The sequence below is a fragment of the Xiphias gladius genome, chromosome 24 (assembly GCF_016859285.1).
Source record: "Xiphias gladius isolate SHS-SW01 ecotype Sanya breed wild chromosome 24, ASM1685928v1, whole genome shotgun sequence".
Classification (NCBI taxonomy): domain Eukaryota; kingdom Metazoa; phylum Chordata; class Actinopteri; order Istiophoriformes; family Xiphiidae; genus Xiphias; species Xiphias gladius.
In genome coordinates, this window is record NC_053423.1 from 2,905,944 (window position 1) to 2,924,669 (window position 18,726).

Here is an 18,726-nt window from a genome sequence, read left to right on the forward strand (position 1 = left end):
TTTTTTTGAGCCGTGTTTTATTTTTTTTGTGGGGGGGGTCCCTTCAAGGTTTACTCCTCAAATCAAGTATTCAATTAGCAATCTCTGTACTTTATATTAATCCGTAATTCTCACTGGATATTTCTAAGGTAATGTATTTTTTGTTTCAATCCTGTTGACTAAAATGGAGTCGTACTATTGACTATAGTAAGCCAGTCTGATTTGCCGCTCAGTGTTAAAATGCTGTTGAAGAAGACGAACAAGCCCAAATCAGCTTTGTTTAGCAGAAGAAACAGGGTTAGGAACACTGTATTGGCCCAAGAGACTGAGTCGCTGGGCAATACCCTAACTTACCAACAATAAAATGCTGTGCCAATGGAAATTTCCACATGAGCACCTAACACCCTGCGTCAGCTCAGCACAGACCTACTTTGCAGTGCCCCATCCTCATTACCACAGCACCCATGCTGGCCTCAATCTCTCTTGATTCCTTTACTGAATCAGGTTGTCTTAGAGAGGTCCAATTCACTCACATCACTGACAATATAAATATTCAGCATGCTTCTGTGTGTGCTCCTGATAGTTCTGTCAGTCCGTGAAGGGATTAAAGGAGTGTGCGACACTTCTGCCAAACCCTATGCCTGGATTATGAGATACATAATCCAGGCCTACTGTGTAGACCACAGATGTTGCGTACATCATCTCAACAGCTGGACTGGGCTTGTGTAGGTTGCAGTCAACAGGGAGATTTGCAACCTCACACACATAAATGTTCACAGTCTGTGTCACTCACAAAGCCTGGGAGTGGCTGTGCTGTGGGTGAAAATGTGTTTTGTGGTATCAAAGACTGAAAGGCGCTCTGTGTAGAACTGTTTGCACAATACTAGTTTAAAATGAACTGCTTCCTTGGTGTGATTACTGTAAACAAATGAGATCATTGGGAGCTAAACTGGCTCTGTCCAAATGACAAAGATACACCTACAAACACCTCTAAAGCTCATTAACATACTCATTTGTTTAATCTATAAACAAACTAAAATGTAGATATGATATGACTATGAACTATTTCTTGACAAAAAAAAAATCTTTAAAAATGTTAAATGATGTAATCAGAGTGTTTATATAACCATCATGCTTCATTAAAAGCCATCATGCTTTATTAAAAGCATGATGATAATAATTATTAAATTATGAAATGTGCACTTGTGCAGAATATAGAAGTTGACAAATGAAGTAGAACAAGGCAACAAAAACAGTATGCTGTGCAAATCATGTCCTTGGCATGTTATGTTTTCTTTTTACAGCCACACTGATCCTCCATCCTTTATGGCTTTATGGTGCATGCACAAGCCAAATGCTTTTCATTTGTGAATGGAAGCAAGCTGACCTGCATGAACTGGCATCATTATTAGTTTAATGCTGACTGTTCTACTGAAGAAACAGTTTAATCAAAGGATACTGCTGCATGATTCTGAATATCCACGAACTAACTCGGGTCACTTAAAGTCCAACTACATAACATTTAGTGATCCTTTTTGCAGACAAACAAATAATGTCAACGCGATTTTTAATTTTATTGTAATTATTTAATAAAAAATAAAAGTTGCGGGGGGTTTAATTGAAAGTGCTTCTTTTCTCTGTGTCAGTGTCCATTTTTAATTAACAAGACAGTTTGCTCTGGTAACTGTAACTACCAAGCCAAGGACAAAGTGCATTGTATTAGCAGCATGTCTTGCAGGTAAGTTTTCGAGCTGTTCGGTGTGCTGCAGCTGTCTAGCTAATTAGCTGGCTGGACAGCCAGTTCAGGGAAACGTGCAACACAAGTCATGTGTCTTTGTGCAGTAGATAACAAGGACATTGTTCAAAATCCTTGTTGTGTTATGCCTGGCTGTTAATAAGTGTGACCATTTGTAAATGATACAATGGTGACGTAAGTTTAATGTGCAAATATTGTATGTTTAATATGAAACTGATTTGCTGTATATTAGGAAGTACTTCATCTAGACAGAAGAGGACCGGTTGCGCTTCAACTGGATAATTCACCGATATTGTAGGAAACCAGAAAATGTAAAATATTTATGTATGCCGCAGCAGAAAACCACGCTATTTAATTTCAGCTGAACTTTAACTCCAATCAGTGAGACTGTGCAAAAAGAGAAGCACAGATTCTCAAAACAGACAGCAATCGAAAGGAAAGATTACACCATAAATGGATAATGATTCTGAATATTAATAGAATAAAACGCTCTGCGTGAATGCAGCCATTCAGAGAATCTTTCTAGTGGTTTTATAAAGTAATGATAAGCTAAACAAAGAGCGGAAGCAGATCTGATTAGATGGTACCAGCGCTGCTGAATAAGAGAATTGCGACACTGCCATAGACATCTGTTGTAATCGGAGACGGTGGGAGTGATGCGTGTCATTGGGCAACCGATAGTTCCAAACACTGAACAATTCCAGCATTGAACCCAATTCATTTTCAGTGTTTCCCAAGCTCGCTTACTGGTAAGTTGATTAAATGAAATTTTTTGGCATTTTAATGCAGATGTCAGTTGGCCTATATTTACCTCTAATTAAATACTACTGGCGTTCATTGGCATATAAAGTTTTTCTTTGGTTATTAGATTTGTTGTTAAAATTAGCAACACATAGTTGCAACCCTATTAGTACACTTAAATTCAGTGAATAGTAGTTAGCTCAACTAGATAACATGGTTAGCTTGTATCTAGCAAGGTTGTTCCTCGGTTACTTTAGTCATTACACACATCCTTTGTTGGACAGTGAATCAGTGACAGTTGATAAGATCAGCAGCATAAATGTGGAGGATCATAGTAAAAAGAAATTATAAGTGCAGATAGCTAATGACTTCATATATTTTTCTGTTGAAGAGCTGACATGTGAAACCATGGGAGACTGACTTTGATGTCAGAAACAGCTCTCTGTATCCTCCAGAACAATCAAAGAGTTGATTCAATGCCCCTAAACAACGAAAACTGAACATGATAAAACCCTATGCATTTTAAGAGTAGTGGAGTGCAAATACCATATCCCACCAACAATAACCTAGACCAGATCTATTCCACGTTTTGGCAAATATGTAAGTAGTGTACATGGGACATACAATTAATTGAGCTGCAGAGGCATTTACACCTCAGCTACTGAAATGAGTAAAAGATCTCATAATGGTTTCTCTGACAGAAACACATTCTAGGGTGAGTATCCTCTTATATCCTCATACTAAAATCAACTCTGAAACCACATTGTAAAGCTGATATTTAAAACATTTTCTTCCCGGGAAGGCATGCCCCTGGACCCATGTAGGGGATTTGCATCGTTGCAACCTTTTTCACCCCTGATGAGTTTGCCCTGACAATGATTTTTTTTTTTGACTTTTGTTATTAGGCAGATTGCTTGTCACCAGACATATCCGTAAGGTGCTGCTTGGCAGTGGTCAAATGTAGAGGGAACAGCTGAAATGTTGCCAGAGATGAACCCCTGATTCCTGATGGCGAGGAACACACCCCATTTCCATACTTACTCAGTTACAATCCTTGTAAACTGGGGAAGGAGAAGTTCTGGTGTTAGGAGAGTCTACAGGTGTAAGGTTGGTTTGGGATTTATATAGATGGGTCAATATTACAAATAAACCGATCTGACTTTTTCAATCCTGATATTGATACTGATAACTGGGCTTTGGGTATCAGCCAATACCAGTGTTTAATTGAGAGAGTGCAAGTAGCACTAAAACTTGTTGGCCTTGGTTGACAGCAATGCTACAGACATATGACGATCGTATAGAATATGATGCATTTCTGTAGAATAAACTAATCAACAGTATAAAGTCAAAATTAGCTCAACCTTAAACATCTACAGCAGTAAAATGCAACATACACATTAGTGCACGATAGCATGATTCTATTGTTGAATTTAATAAATTAAAGCAGTAGAAATGTACCTTATGTTTAATTGGCATACACATTATATGGCAGTAACTAGGAGTTTATCCAGCCTTGTCTTTTCCCCAGCCTGTATTTGGGGTCATGCCTTTATTGGTTTGTGTCGATCACGCCTCCACCCATTATTGGAGACGTGGCCTTTAGTTGACCACTGGCTTTTATTTGAGGAAATACTGCGTATAATAAATCGCTGTGATGAATGTATCTGGTTGCTTTGTTTATTTTGCACTATTGACTAAGCTTTTTTCTCGGCTTAAATTGAGCAGGTGCTTGCATTCATTGATATTGACTTGTTGTGCATGTTTATGTGAATGTCTTAACGTAAGACGACATTAGGATGTAAGTAATTATGACCATAGAAACACAAGAAAAATATTAATGTATACATACTGTAAATGTATTCTACTTTATGTGAGAAATCCCCCTTCCTTCCAAAATTAAACACATAAAAATTGATTAATGCTGTCTGTCCATTGCTATCCAGAAAAAAATGCTACTATAAGTTTAGTCAACATAGTAATAAGTACATATTATGGGTTAATGTTTACCAAAAATTGCTGCATATACACACCGATCAGCCACAGCAGTCAATGCTGATGTCTGTCCCGCTTGCAACATTCATTTGTTAGCACCTACTGAGGGCTACATGAACCATATGACCGCGTGGCGGCAAGATCGAAGAATGTCACAACTCTCTTATTCAATTGCGCTGGACGGTACTATGATTAACAAGACAACGATGAGAGCAGCTGCAATATGCCTGTCCCCCAAAGACCGAGGAATATCACAAGCAACTAATTATCATATAAGAGGGTTTACTAGCTACAGTGTAAACACAGCAGGCTGGGCTATCATCTGTTAGCCACTTCTGCTAACAACATGAAGGAGTGGTGGAGATATGAAATATTAAAGGCTGGACAGTAAGTGCATTTCAAAGGTTTTCTTCTCTTCATTCGGCTTGGATTTCAGTGATCTGTCAGATAACTGAGTTCTTAGTAAGGAAATAAAACTCGACAAGAACCCAAACAAAACCACAATCCAGGATGAGACCGCTTTGGCTGACTACACTATATGAGGATGTAGACCTATTTGTCTGGTGTCTCTACTTTTTTCCCTGTTATAAGAAACTAAAGCTTGGTTTTAGCAGGAATTATCCACACTGTGTGTGATGTCAGCTGGCCATCACCTACTACCATCAACCCTGTTAGCAAGGTCAGAGGTCTACTACGGACGCAGTACCACTGAAAACAAATCTTCACGACTTGACACGCTGAAAAAAGGAGGGTCAACACAACCTTGCGCAATCTTGCAGCTTTAAGGCTCAGCTTGTTCACGCCATGAAACTGATACTGATGTTCCATCCACATGATCCAAACACAAAGCTCATTTCTCTTTGACTCATGTTTCAGTGAGGAAAAATTAACTTTGCTCACAGTACATTACACAGTGATGAGCGGTAACTTAATTTGATCAACACAGGTGTGACGGTTATTATTGATTACTGACTGTGACTGAATCTGTTGTTATCATACCTCAAAGGAAATTCCAGTATTTTCTAACCTGGTTTGTCAGAATTACAGCCATTCGGACTATGAATCATGCTAACTTTGCACTTGCCATTTCCGTTTAGCGAAGTGGGTAACATGTGGCCAAGCAGCGCAAGCCTCCTAAACCTTTCTAAGTAGGCTTTAATCTACAGAAGTAATTTCAAAGACTTGCCTTAATCAGACTCAAAGTAAACACATTAATTAGCCCCCCGCATTAGCTATGGTAACAAACTTTGTGAAAATTTGACTGGTGGACTGTTTGTGCAGTCCATGTTGATTCGCCCTAAACAGCTAAAAGTACCAATTGCACAGGCGTTATCTGTAAAGCTAGCTAGCAACAGACACACAAATTGCGTATGTTTGTGTTTAGCTCAGCCTCTGACCGATCTATGAACTCAACAGATATGCCGGTTCTTTCTGTTATTTCCCTACAGACTCTTCTCTTTCCTCTCGTCTTTGTATTTACAAGAGGCAGATTGACAGAAGAACGGGTTCGTTTTTTGCTCTAATTGCATCTCTTGACTTTGAATCTAAACACCTTTAAAATTCAGCTGACATCCTGTGTGAGCACACAGTAAGGCTCAGTTTAACATAATATATCTCATTTGTTCAATGTGTACAGAAAGCAAAATGTAAAAAAAACAATTTATGGTGCCAAGGGGAGTTATGTGTTGGAAAGTTTTCTTGATGATTGGAGAGTTTATTCAACCACCCAGCAGTTCATTGCAAACTAAAGCCTGAGATGTTAAAACCAGTTGTAGATAACAGTCGGTGAGCTCAAATTTTAATTTTGATAGGGTCAGAAATTTTACCAAACCTGGCAACCTCACTGTGACAACAAAACTTTGGGATATTGCGCAGTCACTGCACCCTGCTGGTGTTCACCAAGAAATATTCCCAGCACATGTTAATAAGTGAATTTTAGAGATTTGGTAGTTGTGTTTTTTAAGTTTAGACAGAGGTTTAGACAGAGGTAAGCTAGCCATTATCCCCTAAGTCTTAAAGCTAAGCTAAGTCTATGTGTTTACTCGTTACTTCGTTGTTTCTTCATTTCCAGTGCATGCTGAAGTGTTAGGTAGGTGGGACTATAAATTGGATGAATGTGCGATATCAGACTGGGAACAGGGATGGCCCATCAAGGATGGAAGGTTTTTTTGCATTAAACTCTTGCTTCCTGCGGTTCGGCAGTTGCACGGTACTGCAAGACATATTAGATGCCACGTAAATGTCTCAAAACAGACAGCTGAATTCCACTGTGTGACACGAGAAAAGAACCATCTGAGTGAAACAGAAAAGTCCTCCTACAAACTGTCATGCAGAAAAAGACGATTCCTGGAGTAGATTTGACAGCAACACAGTTTTTCACCACTGCAGCCACATTTTCTCTGAGTCAAGTGAGGCCCTTTCAGCTCACATCTACACCTTGATCCATATTAACCCCATTGGTAAGAGCTAGTGGCGGCTCTTTCACTTCCCTCCTGTACAGTGTGTGAGGTTGACTAATGGCTGGCTTATTACTAACATCAGCAGGCTTGGGAGGCTGTAATGGCTGAACACAGTTTGCTGTGTAACCTTTGGTTAGTGGGAGTTCCTTGAACTCTAGAAGCTCTCTGCTTGTGCCTGGAAGAAAGCCAGGAAGTGTGTAAACTCAGCCTGGATCTTGTGATTGCTCACACAACAGAGCCCAAGCTGTGAAAACACACCATATCTACTCTACAGAGTCCTCCTCCATAACAATGATCGCTGCACTATCACCATTGAGGCTGTTACCAATAGCTTGGGAACACAGGAAGTGAGAGGCATGAGTGAGGGAAGTGGTGGAGATTTATTTGAGGGTGGGTGGGTTCGGTAGGAGATGGAAGGGGAGGCAGATTACGGGGGAAGATCTAAGCTGGCGCCAAAGGTAGTCTGACATTTCTTATTAAAATGCACACGACAGTCGCAAAGTTTTAGGTTGTGGCTTTATTGGTGGCTTAATAAAAATGGATGCTTGTAACTCCTTTCAGTAAATTTAACATTTTTTGTGGCCTTCATTTTCAGCTAATCGTAGCAAACCAGAGGGACAAGGGCCTTAGTACACTTCAAAGTCCTTGTTGGCTCATCTAACAGTGCCTGAACTGATAATGACTTTCTGACGTCAGACTAGCCAGAACCATATCCAGTAGGTTTTTTACGTTACCAAAGCTGACAATCCAACAATCTTACCTCCTTCGTGGAGTGATTGGCTGGGTTTGCAGTGGTGTGAAGTAGTCAGGGTTTAAACATTCTTCACACACAGTATTCACCGTTATCATCACTTGTGTGATCCACTGTGTTGAGACCACAAGGACACATCAAAGACAGAGTTCTTGGACAGAGATCAGGGATGCGATGCAATGTGAGGAGCAGACATTTCATATATCAAAGCATACCAAACCCTTAATGGTCCCGACACACCAAGTCGGCTTTAAAGAACTAACTCCAACAGAATCTCTTCAGCTGCACCGCGTAAAAGTCCCAGTATGCGTTCAACAAACTAGTTCGAGTTCTGAAAAGCACTTTTTTCAAAGACTACTAACACCTATAAAGGAGACGGTATACCCCGTCAGAAGTGCCTGTCAGATGGTTAAATAGCTATGGAAAAACCCCTTCCCAACCTTCACACGCCCCTTTCCCCGCATGTCTTTCTGACGGGGGATTAGAAAAGGCTGTGTCCAACCCTTACAATAACTTTCTGAAATTAACAATCAGACTTTCACACCCACTTCACGCTGTAATTGGCTAATTGTGCAGAGGTGAAAAAGGAGCCAGGGTTTGAACTTCTCTCTCTATCTCTCCTTTTTCATTCCAGACCTAATTATTTCCATCATTTTTCATTTGAACAACTAAGTACAAAACTATAAATCCCTTCCAGCAGAGACTGTCTGAAAATGTGTGCCATTATCCCCAAATTTAAATGATATTTTGTCTCCCCCCTCTCTGTCCATGTCACCTCTCACTGCCTCACATCCTCTGTTAAGAGTTGTACAAGCGCTTGCTACCAAGACTACAGCCAAAGGCTTCCTAGCCACCCACATCTATGTTCTGTGCCTGCAGAAGACAACAGTGGAGAGAAATGAACTCGCCAAACATGTTCATACCACTGTGAATATGCTTAAACAGTCCTGTCATGTTCTTTGAATGCAAATGGAGGATTTGTCTGATTAGAAAAACCGCACCTATCGCTTTAAAGTCTTGCTAGGGTTGGGGTTGCTTTGCTTTGCTGTAGACTTTAAACGACTGACTGATTAGTTGATCCACAAAAAACTAATCAGCAACAATTGGGATAATTGATTAATCCTTTCAGTCATTTTCCATTCAAAAATTCAATGGTTTCATCTTTTTACATATAAGGATTTTGCTAATGTTCCTTGTCATATATGGCGATCACCTGAGTACTTTGGGTTTTGTTCTGTTGGTCAAACAAAAGAAGACATTTGAAGACAGAGATTTTTCACATCTTTTACTATTTTCTGACATATTATAGACAAAACGATTAATCAAGAAAAAAAATCATAATATTCATCAATATTGAAAATAATTGCTAGTTACAGCCCTACTTTGCTTTGTAGTGGTGTTGTCAGCCTATAGACTTTTGCTTGAAGAGGAAGAGAGGGTGAAGGCTAAATAATGAGAAACAGCATATTGGTCAAATCAATGCTTTACAAGGCTGAACAGTCCCTCATTTTTCTCTTACAGATTCCACGTGCTGAATCAGCTGAAGGACTTCTGATAAGGGCTAATTAAAGATGTACTGTGGGGCCACAGGGCCTAGAGAACCCACTAATAAGTATAATAAATAAATTTAATTTTTTTATTGTTTTCACAGATTCCTTGCTGAATGATATGTAGTATCTCCAAAGCCTGCTAACCCTTTAGAGCACTGAAATGAACCCTTCGTTCTGGGGACATTTCCACAGAAAAAGTGCTGTGCAGTTATTGAGAACAGGAAGGGTGTCATGGTATGACAGGAGTGCTGCCACTTGTTGTAGCAACCTAGCTAACTTGATACCAGCTGGTGAGATAATATGTTGCAGGAAAGAGCGTAGGAGTCAAATTCTGCTTAGACTGCCAAAAAGGCCTGAGACAGCTCTGACACATCATAGAACATGAGTAATAGGAGCCTAATATTAAGTGTCAAGATAAACCCAGAACAAATTGCTTAAATAAATAACATCTGAATTTTTGTAATTGGTTACCTGGTAACCTTGGTAAGTAATGCTCAAGGAAGTGTTTATGTTTTATTTAAAGCATTTTAAGCAAGATTTTCAAATAGAGTTTTGTATAGCAGCCTTTCCATTTGACCGAAAAGAATAAGGTTCTTATGGATCATATGATGGCTGCATAGGAGAGGATACTAATTTTCCTCTCAGTGACAGTTTCAGACGTAAAAAACTTGTACTGCAGAAACCCCCCCCCCCCCAACCACCCTCTCACGCCGACCCCGCTCTCCACCCTTCCAAGCAGGTCAGGGCTCACCACCCGAGCAGGATACTTTACAGCTCCAGGCAGTTCGACTGGCAAACCCATCCAATATAACCTGCTCCCAAGAGACACTGAGAAAGTCCGGCCATACCCTGCTCATGAAGTGACTATTATGAACAAAGAATATATTAAAGACACAGAGGCCATGTGAGTAGTCATGTGGACACACAAAGTAAATATCTTGTGTAATGCTGAGCCATCACAGGCCTGAGCTAAAAGCGGGTTTAGAAAGGGTGAGCTGAACAGCTTGTTGTCAAGCAAGAACACATTGAATCCGATTGAAGTAATCTCATTATTCACTGACTGTGCAACCTTAAGCTGACAAATTGCTCTGAAAGTTTATCTGAGCAGATGAAACTAAATTCACAGAGGCCCATTTTCCCGTTATCTGTAAAAATGTTGTTCTCAGGGCTAAAGAACACAATCACTTTACTTAGCCAACAACAGATCGTCGCGCTCTCTCTGCTCTTCATTCATTGTCAAACAACACCTTGTCAAACAACAATGTTGTGAATCAAAGAACCAGGGATGTTGCACCACTCTCAAAGCTTCTCCTCGTTACAAGGAAACAGGTTTAGACCAGAAACCTGCTGCTTTGATATTGCTGGACTGTTGCCTTGTGGAGAGATTATAATAGGAATTTCACTGCGTTCTATTAAAATCACAAGTGACCTTTTCTTGCTTATTTGTGTAACTAAAGTATAGTGGCTTTATACACTGCTGCATCCTGCAGATTTTATTCTGGTCAAGATAGGTTATTATGTTTCCTTTCTTCATGTAACGCCACCTTTAGTCGACAGTCGTTTCGAACATTTGCACAATTCACAGCTCTTTTTAAAACTGTGAACCCACGGCCAGATTAACCTGTCCCATCAAATAAAAGCGCGCGCAAAGACCCCAAAAACCAAATATTGCTCCTATATGACGGCATCAAACTACCCGACTCTAAGTTTCTGTGTGTCAGCTGGTTCGAGGCATTTTAGGAATAAGAATATGCACCATTTGAGCAAAATATAAACTAAAATAGGGTCTTAAAATTCAATTTTGACACAGAGCCCATCAGCAAGACACAAGATGAAGCAATAATGCATAACCTGTTTTAGGTCATATTGTACTTTAGAGGCGCAAAAATTTGCAAATACTCAAATCAACATAAGCTATTGAGGTTCAGTTTTTTCCACACGTGACTTAGACTGTAGTGCGACGCCCAGTTTATGAGGATTCTGGTGGCAAGTGGTTCAAAATTAGCTGGTGTGACCAATTAGCCTTTGTAGGCCGCCATACTACCAGTCCCTCAAAACTAAATCAAGAATACTCTAGTGTGTTTATTTTAAACATCCCACGTGCTGTAGCAGACTGACCTGGCCCAGATTCTGTTTCTAGGTGACACTGCTGGCACAGTCGGGACTGGCGCAGGCCTGCACGCCAAGCATCGATCAAGTGTGGCTCTGAAGGCACCATGTCAAAAGTCCCAAGCCAGACTACATGCTGTGGTAGTAGACCTTAAATCCGCGTTGGCTCCTTAGAGAATGTGCCTACAACGTGCAAAGCCTCCAGAACGTGACTAATTTCAGATTAAAAGGATAGTCACTGTTTTCATGTTCACAACAATGATATGTGACTTGTTTTGCTACGTCATCCACCTTCATCAGTTATAGAGAATTTTGATTCATTTCAGTTTTTGACATTTTAATGAATGGCTTTCAAATAGTTGTGCAAGTTGAGCCTCACCATGACACATCCATCTGATTCGATCTACCATCCAGGCCTTAAATGCCAAGAATCAGTGCAGATGAGCACTGAGGTCGTACTCACTCATTCTCCAGCAGGGTCATGCACACCACCTCTTTGACCCCCGGGTTGTTGGCCTTGTCACAGGAGCAGCCCTGCAGACTCCAGGTGGCCAGCCGCACCACGGGCTTCCCGTCCCGCAAACCCTGCGGGCGCTCCACGTCGGGCCGCACGGAGACGATCTGGCTCGGTCCGCCGGGCGGGAGGTCCAGGTCGTCGCTCCTGAAGCTGAATGAAGTCGGGCTGGGGTGGGACTTGGTGGTGCAGGTCAGCCCACCGTTGGTGTTGGTGGACGGCGCTCTGGAGCGCTCCACGAACACCTGGAAGCGGATTTTGTCCAGCAAGGAGCTGTTGATTTGGTTGACCCTCACCAGGTCCTCGATGCTTTTGAACGGGCCGTGTTCCCCCCGGTAGACCACGATGTTCTTGGCTAGCTTCTCCGTGATGCCCCGGATGCTCATTAGCTGCGCCGGGGTGGCGGTGTTAATGTTCATGCCGGTGCAGGACTGGTGATCCAGGTCTTTGCGCAGGGAGGACGGCGAGTGCTGGGACGAACTGGTCCTGCTGGAGACGCATATTTCCAGTTTGATCGCCTCCAGCTTGGTGGCCCCGATCCCGCTCACCAGAGCCAGGTCCTCCACCTTTTTAAACCCCCCGATGCAGTCTCGGTACTCCACGATATTCTGTGCAACGGTGCGGTTGACTCCCGGGAGAGTCATGAGTTCCTCCTCGGTGGCTATGTTGATGTTGAGCCGCTCCTGGTTCACCAGGATGTGGCCGAAGTTACACGCGGCGCTGAATTTGCGCTTTCCGCAGCTGAAGTCCGTGGGGTCCCTGGGAATCGAGCGGTGGCAACCCAGACTCCCGCCCATGGCTCAAAGCGGGTCACCGGGGCTCGGATCGGGACAGCGGACGGGAGCGGACAGCGGGCCACGGCAGAGACAAGGGCAGGCTGAAACACAAACACCACGCAGACAAGAAAAAGTGACAGTCACCCCGCTCTCCGGATACCGGTCTAACATTCTTCCCTTCGACAGAGTTTCAAGATGTTATTGGACATACGCACGATATAGCAGCTGTCCTCGGTCCTGGCTACATGCTGCACGGATTCGCACACCGGCTCCGCGACCCGCGGCTCTCCGCGCAGCTGAAGCCTGCCTGCCTGCCTGCGTCCTCAGCGGCGGCCAAGAACTAGATATACACGCTCCCCGGTAAACTTTGCCCTCCAACTGTCTGCCGTGTTACTGGCCACAGGTCGCTCTCCGCACACGCGCTCGTGCGCGCGCACACACACGCACGCACGCCACAAACCCTTCCTCCTCCTAGCGCGTCAAGTCACACGGCTTCAGACGGGCACATGCCGGAAACGGCTCTGTTCGCCTTCAAAATAAAGGCAACCCATGCGAGATAGGCGAGGCGCGTCAGCCGATTCGCACGTCCGGGCTAAATGAACGACTGCATGAATACATGATCGGCATGCTGCGTTGCATCCAATGCAGGTTAAGTCTTCTCAAAGACTGCGGGAGTTCGAAAAGGATGCGAGAAATGAATAAATGTGCTTCTTAGCCTCAATATGTAATACATATATTTCATAGTTGCCAAAAAAGAATGACTTAATGGGGAATAAATAATTTACATTACATTTTCTGTATTTATTCTTTGATTGACTGTTTTATTTGTACATTTATTTCTGTGTAAATTATTTATTTCCATATTTACAAATTTCCACAATTCTTATCTGCTCATTTTGTTTTACATGTATTTCTACATGTACTGTATTCATTACATTTTTTTTTTCTATATTTATTTTCAAAATGTATTACCAATTTATGTATTCGGGTAAAACTTAAAGTTATTCCCCATGTCCCTTTTGGGCCTCCACGTAATGAGTCTAGCGTTGATCAATTCTACAAAAAACAGTATTATCAAATAACCCTGAAATCTAACAGTCATACGTGCACAAAAATACAACGTGTATTTGCATGCAGATATTCTCTCTCCTTAAATATACATTACTGTCATTTTTTTGTTTTGTTTTGTTTTTTTTTTGGGTGCTTTGACGAAAATTAATAAATCATTTGTCAACCTAGCTTTTATTTTGAAACGAGACACTCTTCTTCCGGTCCGAAGCCTCCTCCATCAGCAGCAGAAGACGTTGGTGTCTCCAGGTATGGCAACCGAATGTTATCTGTCACTGGGGCAGAAGAGCTGACTACGTACATGTAAATTTTTAGTAAAGGCTATTTACAAATTTCGATTCGGTTTTACCTTTGGTTAATAATTCATCATGCAACAATGCCTGGCCCTCTGATGTAGCAACGCGAAGAATGTCCACAGTAAGTCAAGGAAATAAGGTTTTAAAATATTGGTCTGCATTAAAAATTCTATTAAATTAAATTTCTCTCATTTTGAGTTTGCTTGTCAGTAATTTTAGAGACCTTTGACACTATATATCTTATGTATACTATATCTAAAATTTCATGCATTCAAGGTTGTGGCTTTAGGAAAAAACAGGGATATAGTCTTACAAAAATATAGATGTGATGCAAGTGGTCAAAGCATTCACTGCTTCACACTTCAGTGGAAGAATGTAACTACCACTCTGGCTCCTTCTGCTCTGATCCTGCCTGATTGAATTAGCATAGCATTATAATTTCAGACAAAACACATGGATGCATTCTTTACCAACATAGCCTGTGATTATCTATTCACCTTATACTTTTTTTCATCTGTAATTCTGTTGAAAAACTTCTCATTCATAAACTGGGTGTTTCATTTGTGACAGTCCCTTGTTACACATCCAATTGCTTTAAAAGTATTCTTTAGGAAGATTGTAGGGGGGTCTTAAGGAGTACATAGAGGTTCTTAGGAGGATTACAGTGGTCCTGAAGTGGGTTCTTGAGCTTTTTTGGTTGGTTTCTAGTGGCTCTTGGATGCTTCTTGATGCAGTTGCATGCGTTCTTGAGAGAGCTCTGTGATTCCGAAGCAAAATGAGAACTAGTTTAGTTCTTTTTAATCCCTATTTTTTAGATTCTTCTATAGTTCTTTGTTTGTTGTTGTGAGGATCAAGGAGCTCCTTGAATTCATAATGGGACTCCAGAGGTTCTTGGGGGGTTCTGCTGGCTCTTGTGGAGTTCTACCTATGTGGTAGGCTTTTAAGAGTTCCTTGAGGAGGTTCAAAAGATCTTTGAGGGGGTTCTGGGTAGTATGAAAAGGGGTTCGAGGAGATCCAGAGTTTCTATAGGGGTTCTAGCGGTTCCTGAAGATTCCAAGGGTATTTTATGGGGGTTCCAGGGATCCTTGGGCACCCAAAGGTTCTGTGGCAGCTCTATGGGTTTTTGACAGGTTCTATTACAGGGGTCCTTGAGGTTGTTCTGTGGTCTCGAGTGGAGCTCTGAGGGTCCAGAATAGAGTTTTAGAGGATATTAGATAACGATCCAAAGGTTTTTTTTTGAGGTTCCTGTGAGGAACCACCTTTGCTTCCAGGTGTTCTTGTGCAAAATGGAAGAATCTAGGAACATTATTTTGATGATAGGTTTTTTTATTTGATGGGACACTGTTTCCTTCTCCACACACAGTTATGTCATGTATGAAAAATCATATCTGACGAATGCAAATTCTGTCACATTGCACTCTGTTTGCCTTATCAATTGCTGCACTGTTCATTAGCAACAAGTGACTGTCGGCTGTGTAACCGGATTCTCGGATAATGAAAGGATAAGCCGTCGTTCACATCACAGCTCTATTTACGGCCAGGATGCCCCATGGGATGAATGCTGGACATTGCCACCACTGCCTGGCCTCACTGCTTATACAACATGGATAAAGAATAAGATCCAGCACGGGTAAAGTCCAACCGAAATAACAAAAGAAGAGACTCAAAACTGAAGTAATTAACAACCCTAAAAAAGAACAAATGGAAAAGAGGAATGATTTTGGAGTTTCATCCTCATCCAAATCAGTTAAGAGGATTTAGATTTCACAGTGATATGATTTTGAAGAACATGACGTCTGCTTAGGATTCATGTTCTGTTATGATACCTTCTCCTGCCTATTCTCTAATATTACTAATCCCGTTGGTCTTGGCAGCCTGAGCTTTTGCCCCACTCAACCTGTTCAGTGATGATTTCTGTTAGTCTGTGAACCAAGATCGGAAGAGATCAGATGTTGTGCAGTGGCTGGTCAGTCACTTTCTAGTCCCTGTTGAGTTTAATAAATAAACAGACACTGATGCTTGCGGTTTGAGATAATGAAAAGAAATGAACATTATACATGTCTATGTTTTTATTATGGTTGTAAAAACACCGGTAGTTTCCCCTGCTGGCAGTAAGTATGTTGGTCTGTTCAGCGCTTTGACCCAGAGCAGATTTACTGCAGATGTTCATGATCCATAAAGGACAAGTCCGAATAATTTTGTCGATTTATTAACATTAACTGATCACATTCATATGCTTTTCACTCTTTTTCACTCTTTGAGCTTCCCTTTGGTACTAAACTGTCAAACTTGTATACAAGATATCAAAAGCTAATGTAATAAGTTTGGTGATCTCATTACTTTTCATCTAGTCCCATCATCAGGTCAATATTTCACTTTGTCCAACATTTTGTTTATGAACAAATACCTGTAAAACTAATGACATTCTTAAAGTTGGAGATAAACACTATAAAATAGCTTCCTAGACTGATGTCTCATTTTTTCTACGCAAACCACTACTATCAATCCCCAGCATGATTAATATTATGACTAAATTGAGCGTGTTTTCGAATAATTCGGAGTTTTGCATGAGAATGCAAAAATATTTGCATTCTCCCATACAAGTATGATAGGTTTAAACATGTAGCAAACTTTTGGCAGATTCAATCCAAAAATGTTGGCAGTGATCTTAAAAATCCTAGTTACAGTTTTTTAATATTCTCCTGAACCCTGCCCCTGGCCCTTGCCTTTCTCGGGGCCCTAAGCAGAATGGGATTTTTGACCAGTTATTGTATTATAATGTGGGTTGAAACATTAGCTTTTAGCATACACCTCAGCAATTGGTTAAGCGTGTCCTCACCTGGGTGACCTGAGGGCACAGCCGACCAATCCGAAAGAGGAAAGGACGACGTCGACTAGCTGTCAGGCTGGGAAGGCTGTGGCGTGATGCTGCAGTACAGCACTGTGTGTGTATGTGTGTGTTTTTTATAGTCCACACAGCAGCTGAGAGTCCAAAGGGCTCAGCTTTTGTTTAAATAAGCCAGAGGGAGAGAAATTTAAGGTTACATCAATCGTCTATTGACCACATCTGACATGGATACAATACCGGTTGATTAATTAGATGATGGAACTGATCAATACTGTATATTGGCTGTCTGTTGGAACACTTCACTTTAATCTGTTTCATATGTGACACTTTGAATAATAAACATCCTAAATGGTCCAACATTCATCTCCTGTTCAGCAATGGACAGGAAGTATACATGAACCCAAGCTGTTTCCTAGCAACACAGTTCCTGTGAAATAGGTTTTGGCAGGGAGTGTCCCAGAATGGTCTAAATGTAGTTAAATTTTTCCATCCCGACAAGAACAGCATACTGGGGGAAAGATCTAATACCTCTAATCTAGATACTGACCGATATTGATGATGAGCAATATCACTCACCTTTTAATCATGTTTTGTGAGGTGACATTGAGGATATTATGCATTTATTTTGGTTTAGCCCCCATGCTGTAGCCTTTTGGCTGGCTATCGAAAGATGGTTAGCTATGAGCACGTGTCTACAAATAATTGCTGTGAGGAGGACAGAAAGTCAGACACTTGTGGCTTCCTGTTTGTCAGGAACTATTTTAGCTCAGAAGGCACATTTGCAAATAGATGTGGTAAGGTCAATAATTACATGGGTAAATGCTGTATACTAAGCCCAGGGCAAGAACCACCTCAAGGATCCCAGCCAAGAACCCTTGGAACCCTTTCAGCAACCCCTGTTAATCTTTTATGGTCAACCTGTAAACTTCCTAAGAACTTAAGACAGTCATTACGTACAGCTGGAATACTCTCAATGACCCATGTAACCTCCTAAAGAATCCCTGGAAACCTTCAAGAACTCAACACCCCCCTTAAGAAGCATTAGAACTCCCACCATAACTCACGAAACTACTCCAATAATACCCTGTTACCTGGTGGTACCCTGAGAGGAGTCAAGAACCCCTGCCATCCTCTCATATGCACATAGAACCAAGTCAAGGATCCCAGAACCAAGAACCCCTGCAACCCTCCCAAATGCAAATAGAACCAACTCAAGGATCCCAGAACCCTACCCTTTTAAGGAGCCCTGAGACCCCCCAAATAACCCCTAGTACCTTTTCAGGACCCATTAGAACCCTTAAGGAGCCCTGGAATACCCTCAGTGATCCCCAAAATCCCATCAAGAATCCCTGAATTTTCTCAAGATTCACAAGGATTCCTATCAAGAACCCCTACAATCCCTGACTCCCACAAGAGAACCACTTTAAGACTCCTTAGAACTAACATAATGGGATCTTTTCAATGACACCAAACACTAAAAACTGAAAAAAAAAAATAAATAAATAAGAAATGGCTTACTTTACATTAAAACCATCTGTCATCACTGCCAAATGAGCAGATATTACCTCACTGACTCTCAGACTGAGGTGCACTATGTTCCTGATAAAGCCTGTAATCTGACCTGTTAAGGCAAACTGTCAATATGTCGAAGGTTAGAAAGGAAGTTCTTTTCAGAAGGTGAAAGACTATGACAGAAAAAGCTACTGGTGAGTCTTCTGCTCAGCACAGTTCACTGTTAGGGTTTGAAGTCCATCGAGACAAAAACAGCTGGTTCATGATTAAAGTTCAAATGGACACTGACAAGATGGAACAGATGCATGGACAGTCCTTGAATCTATCAGCAGGGTGCAGTTTAGTGCAGACGTGCTGCTAACCTCTGGAAGCAAG

General features: G+C 41.5%; 1 protein-coding gene across 3 annotated transcripts in view; it reads right to left on the reverse strand.

Annotated features, from left to right (window-relative positions):
• The window catches only part of eepd1 (endonuclease/exonuclease/phosphatase family domain containing 1), a 38,795-nt gene extending 25,755 nt beyond the window's left edge, over positions 1 to 13,040 (reverse strand). The window contains exons 1-2 of one of the 3 annotated variants that reach the window (XM_040122477.1): positions 12,843 to 13,040; positions 11,801 to 12,728 (exon numbers count right to left, since the gene is read on the reverse strand). In XM_040122477.1, the coding sequence (XP_039978411.1) occupies positions 11,801 to 12,648 (848 nt within the window). In that variant the 5' untranslated portion in view covers positions 12,649 to 12,728; positions 12,843 to 13,040. Of the gene's footprint in view, positions 1 to 11,800; positions 12,729 to 12,838 lie in introns of all 3 variants that reach the window. The other 2 variants (XM_040122475.1, XM_040122476.1) reach the window with 2 other exon arrangements.
• Positions 13,041 to 18,726: the final 5,686 nt, after the last annotated feature.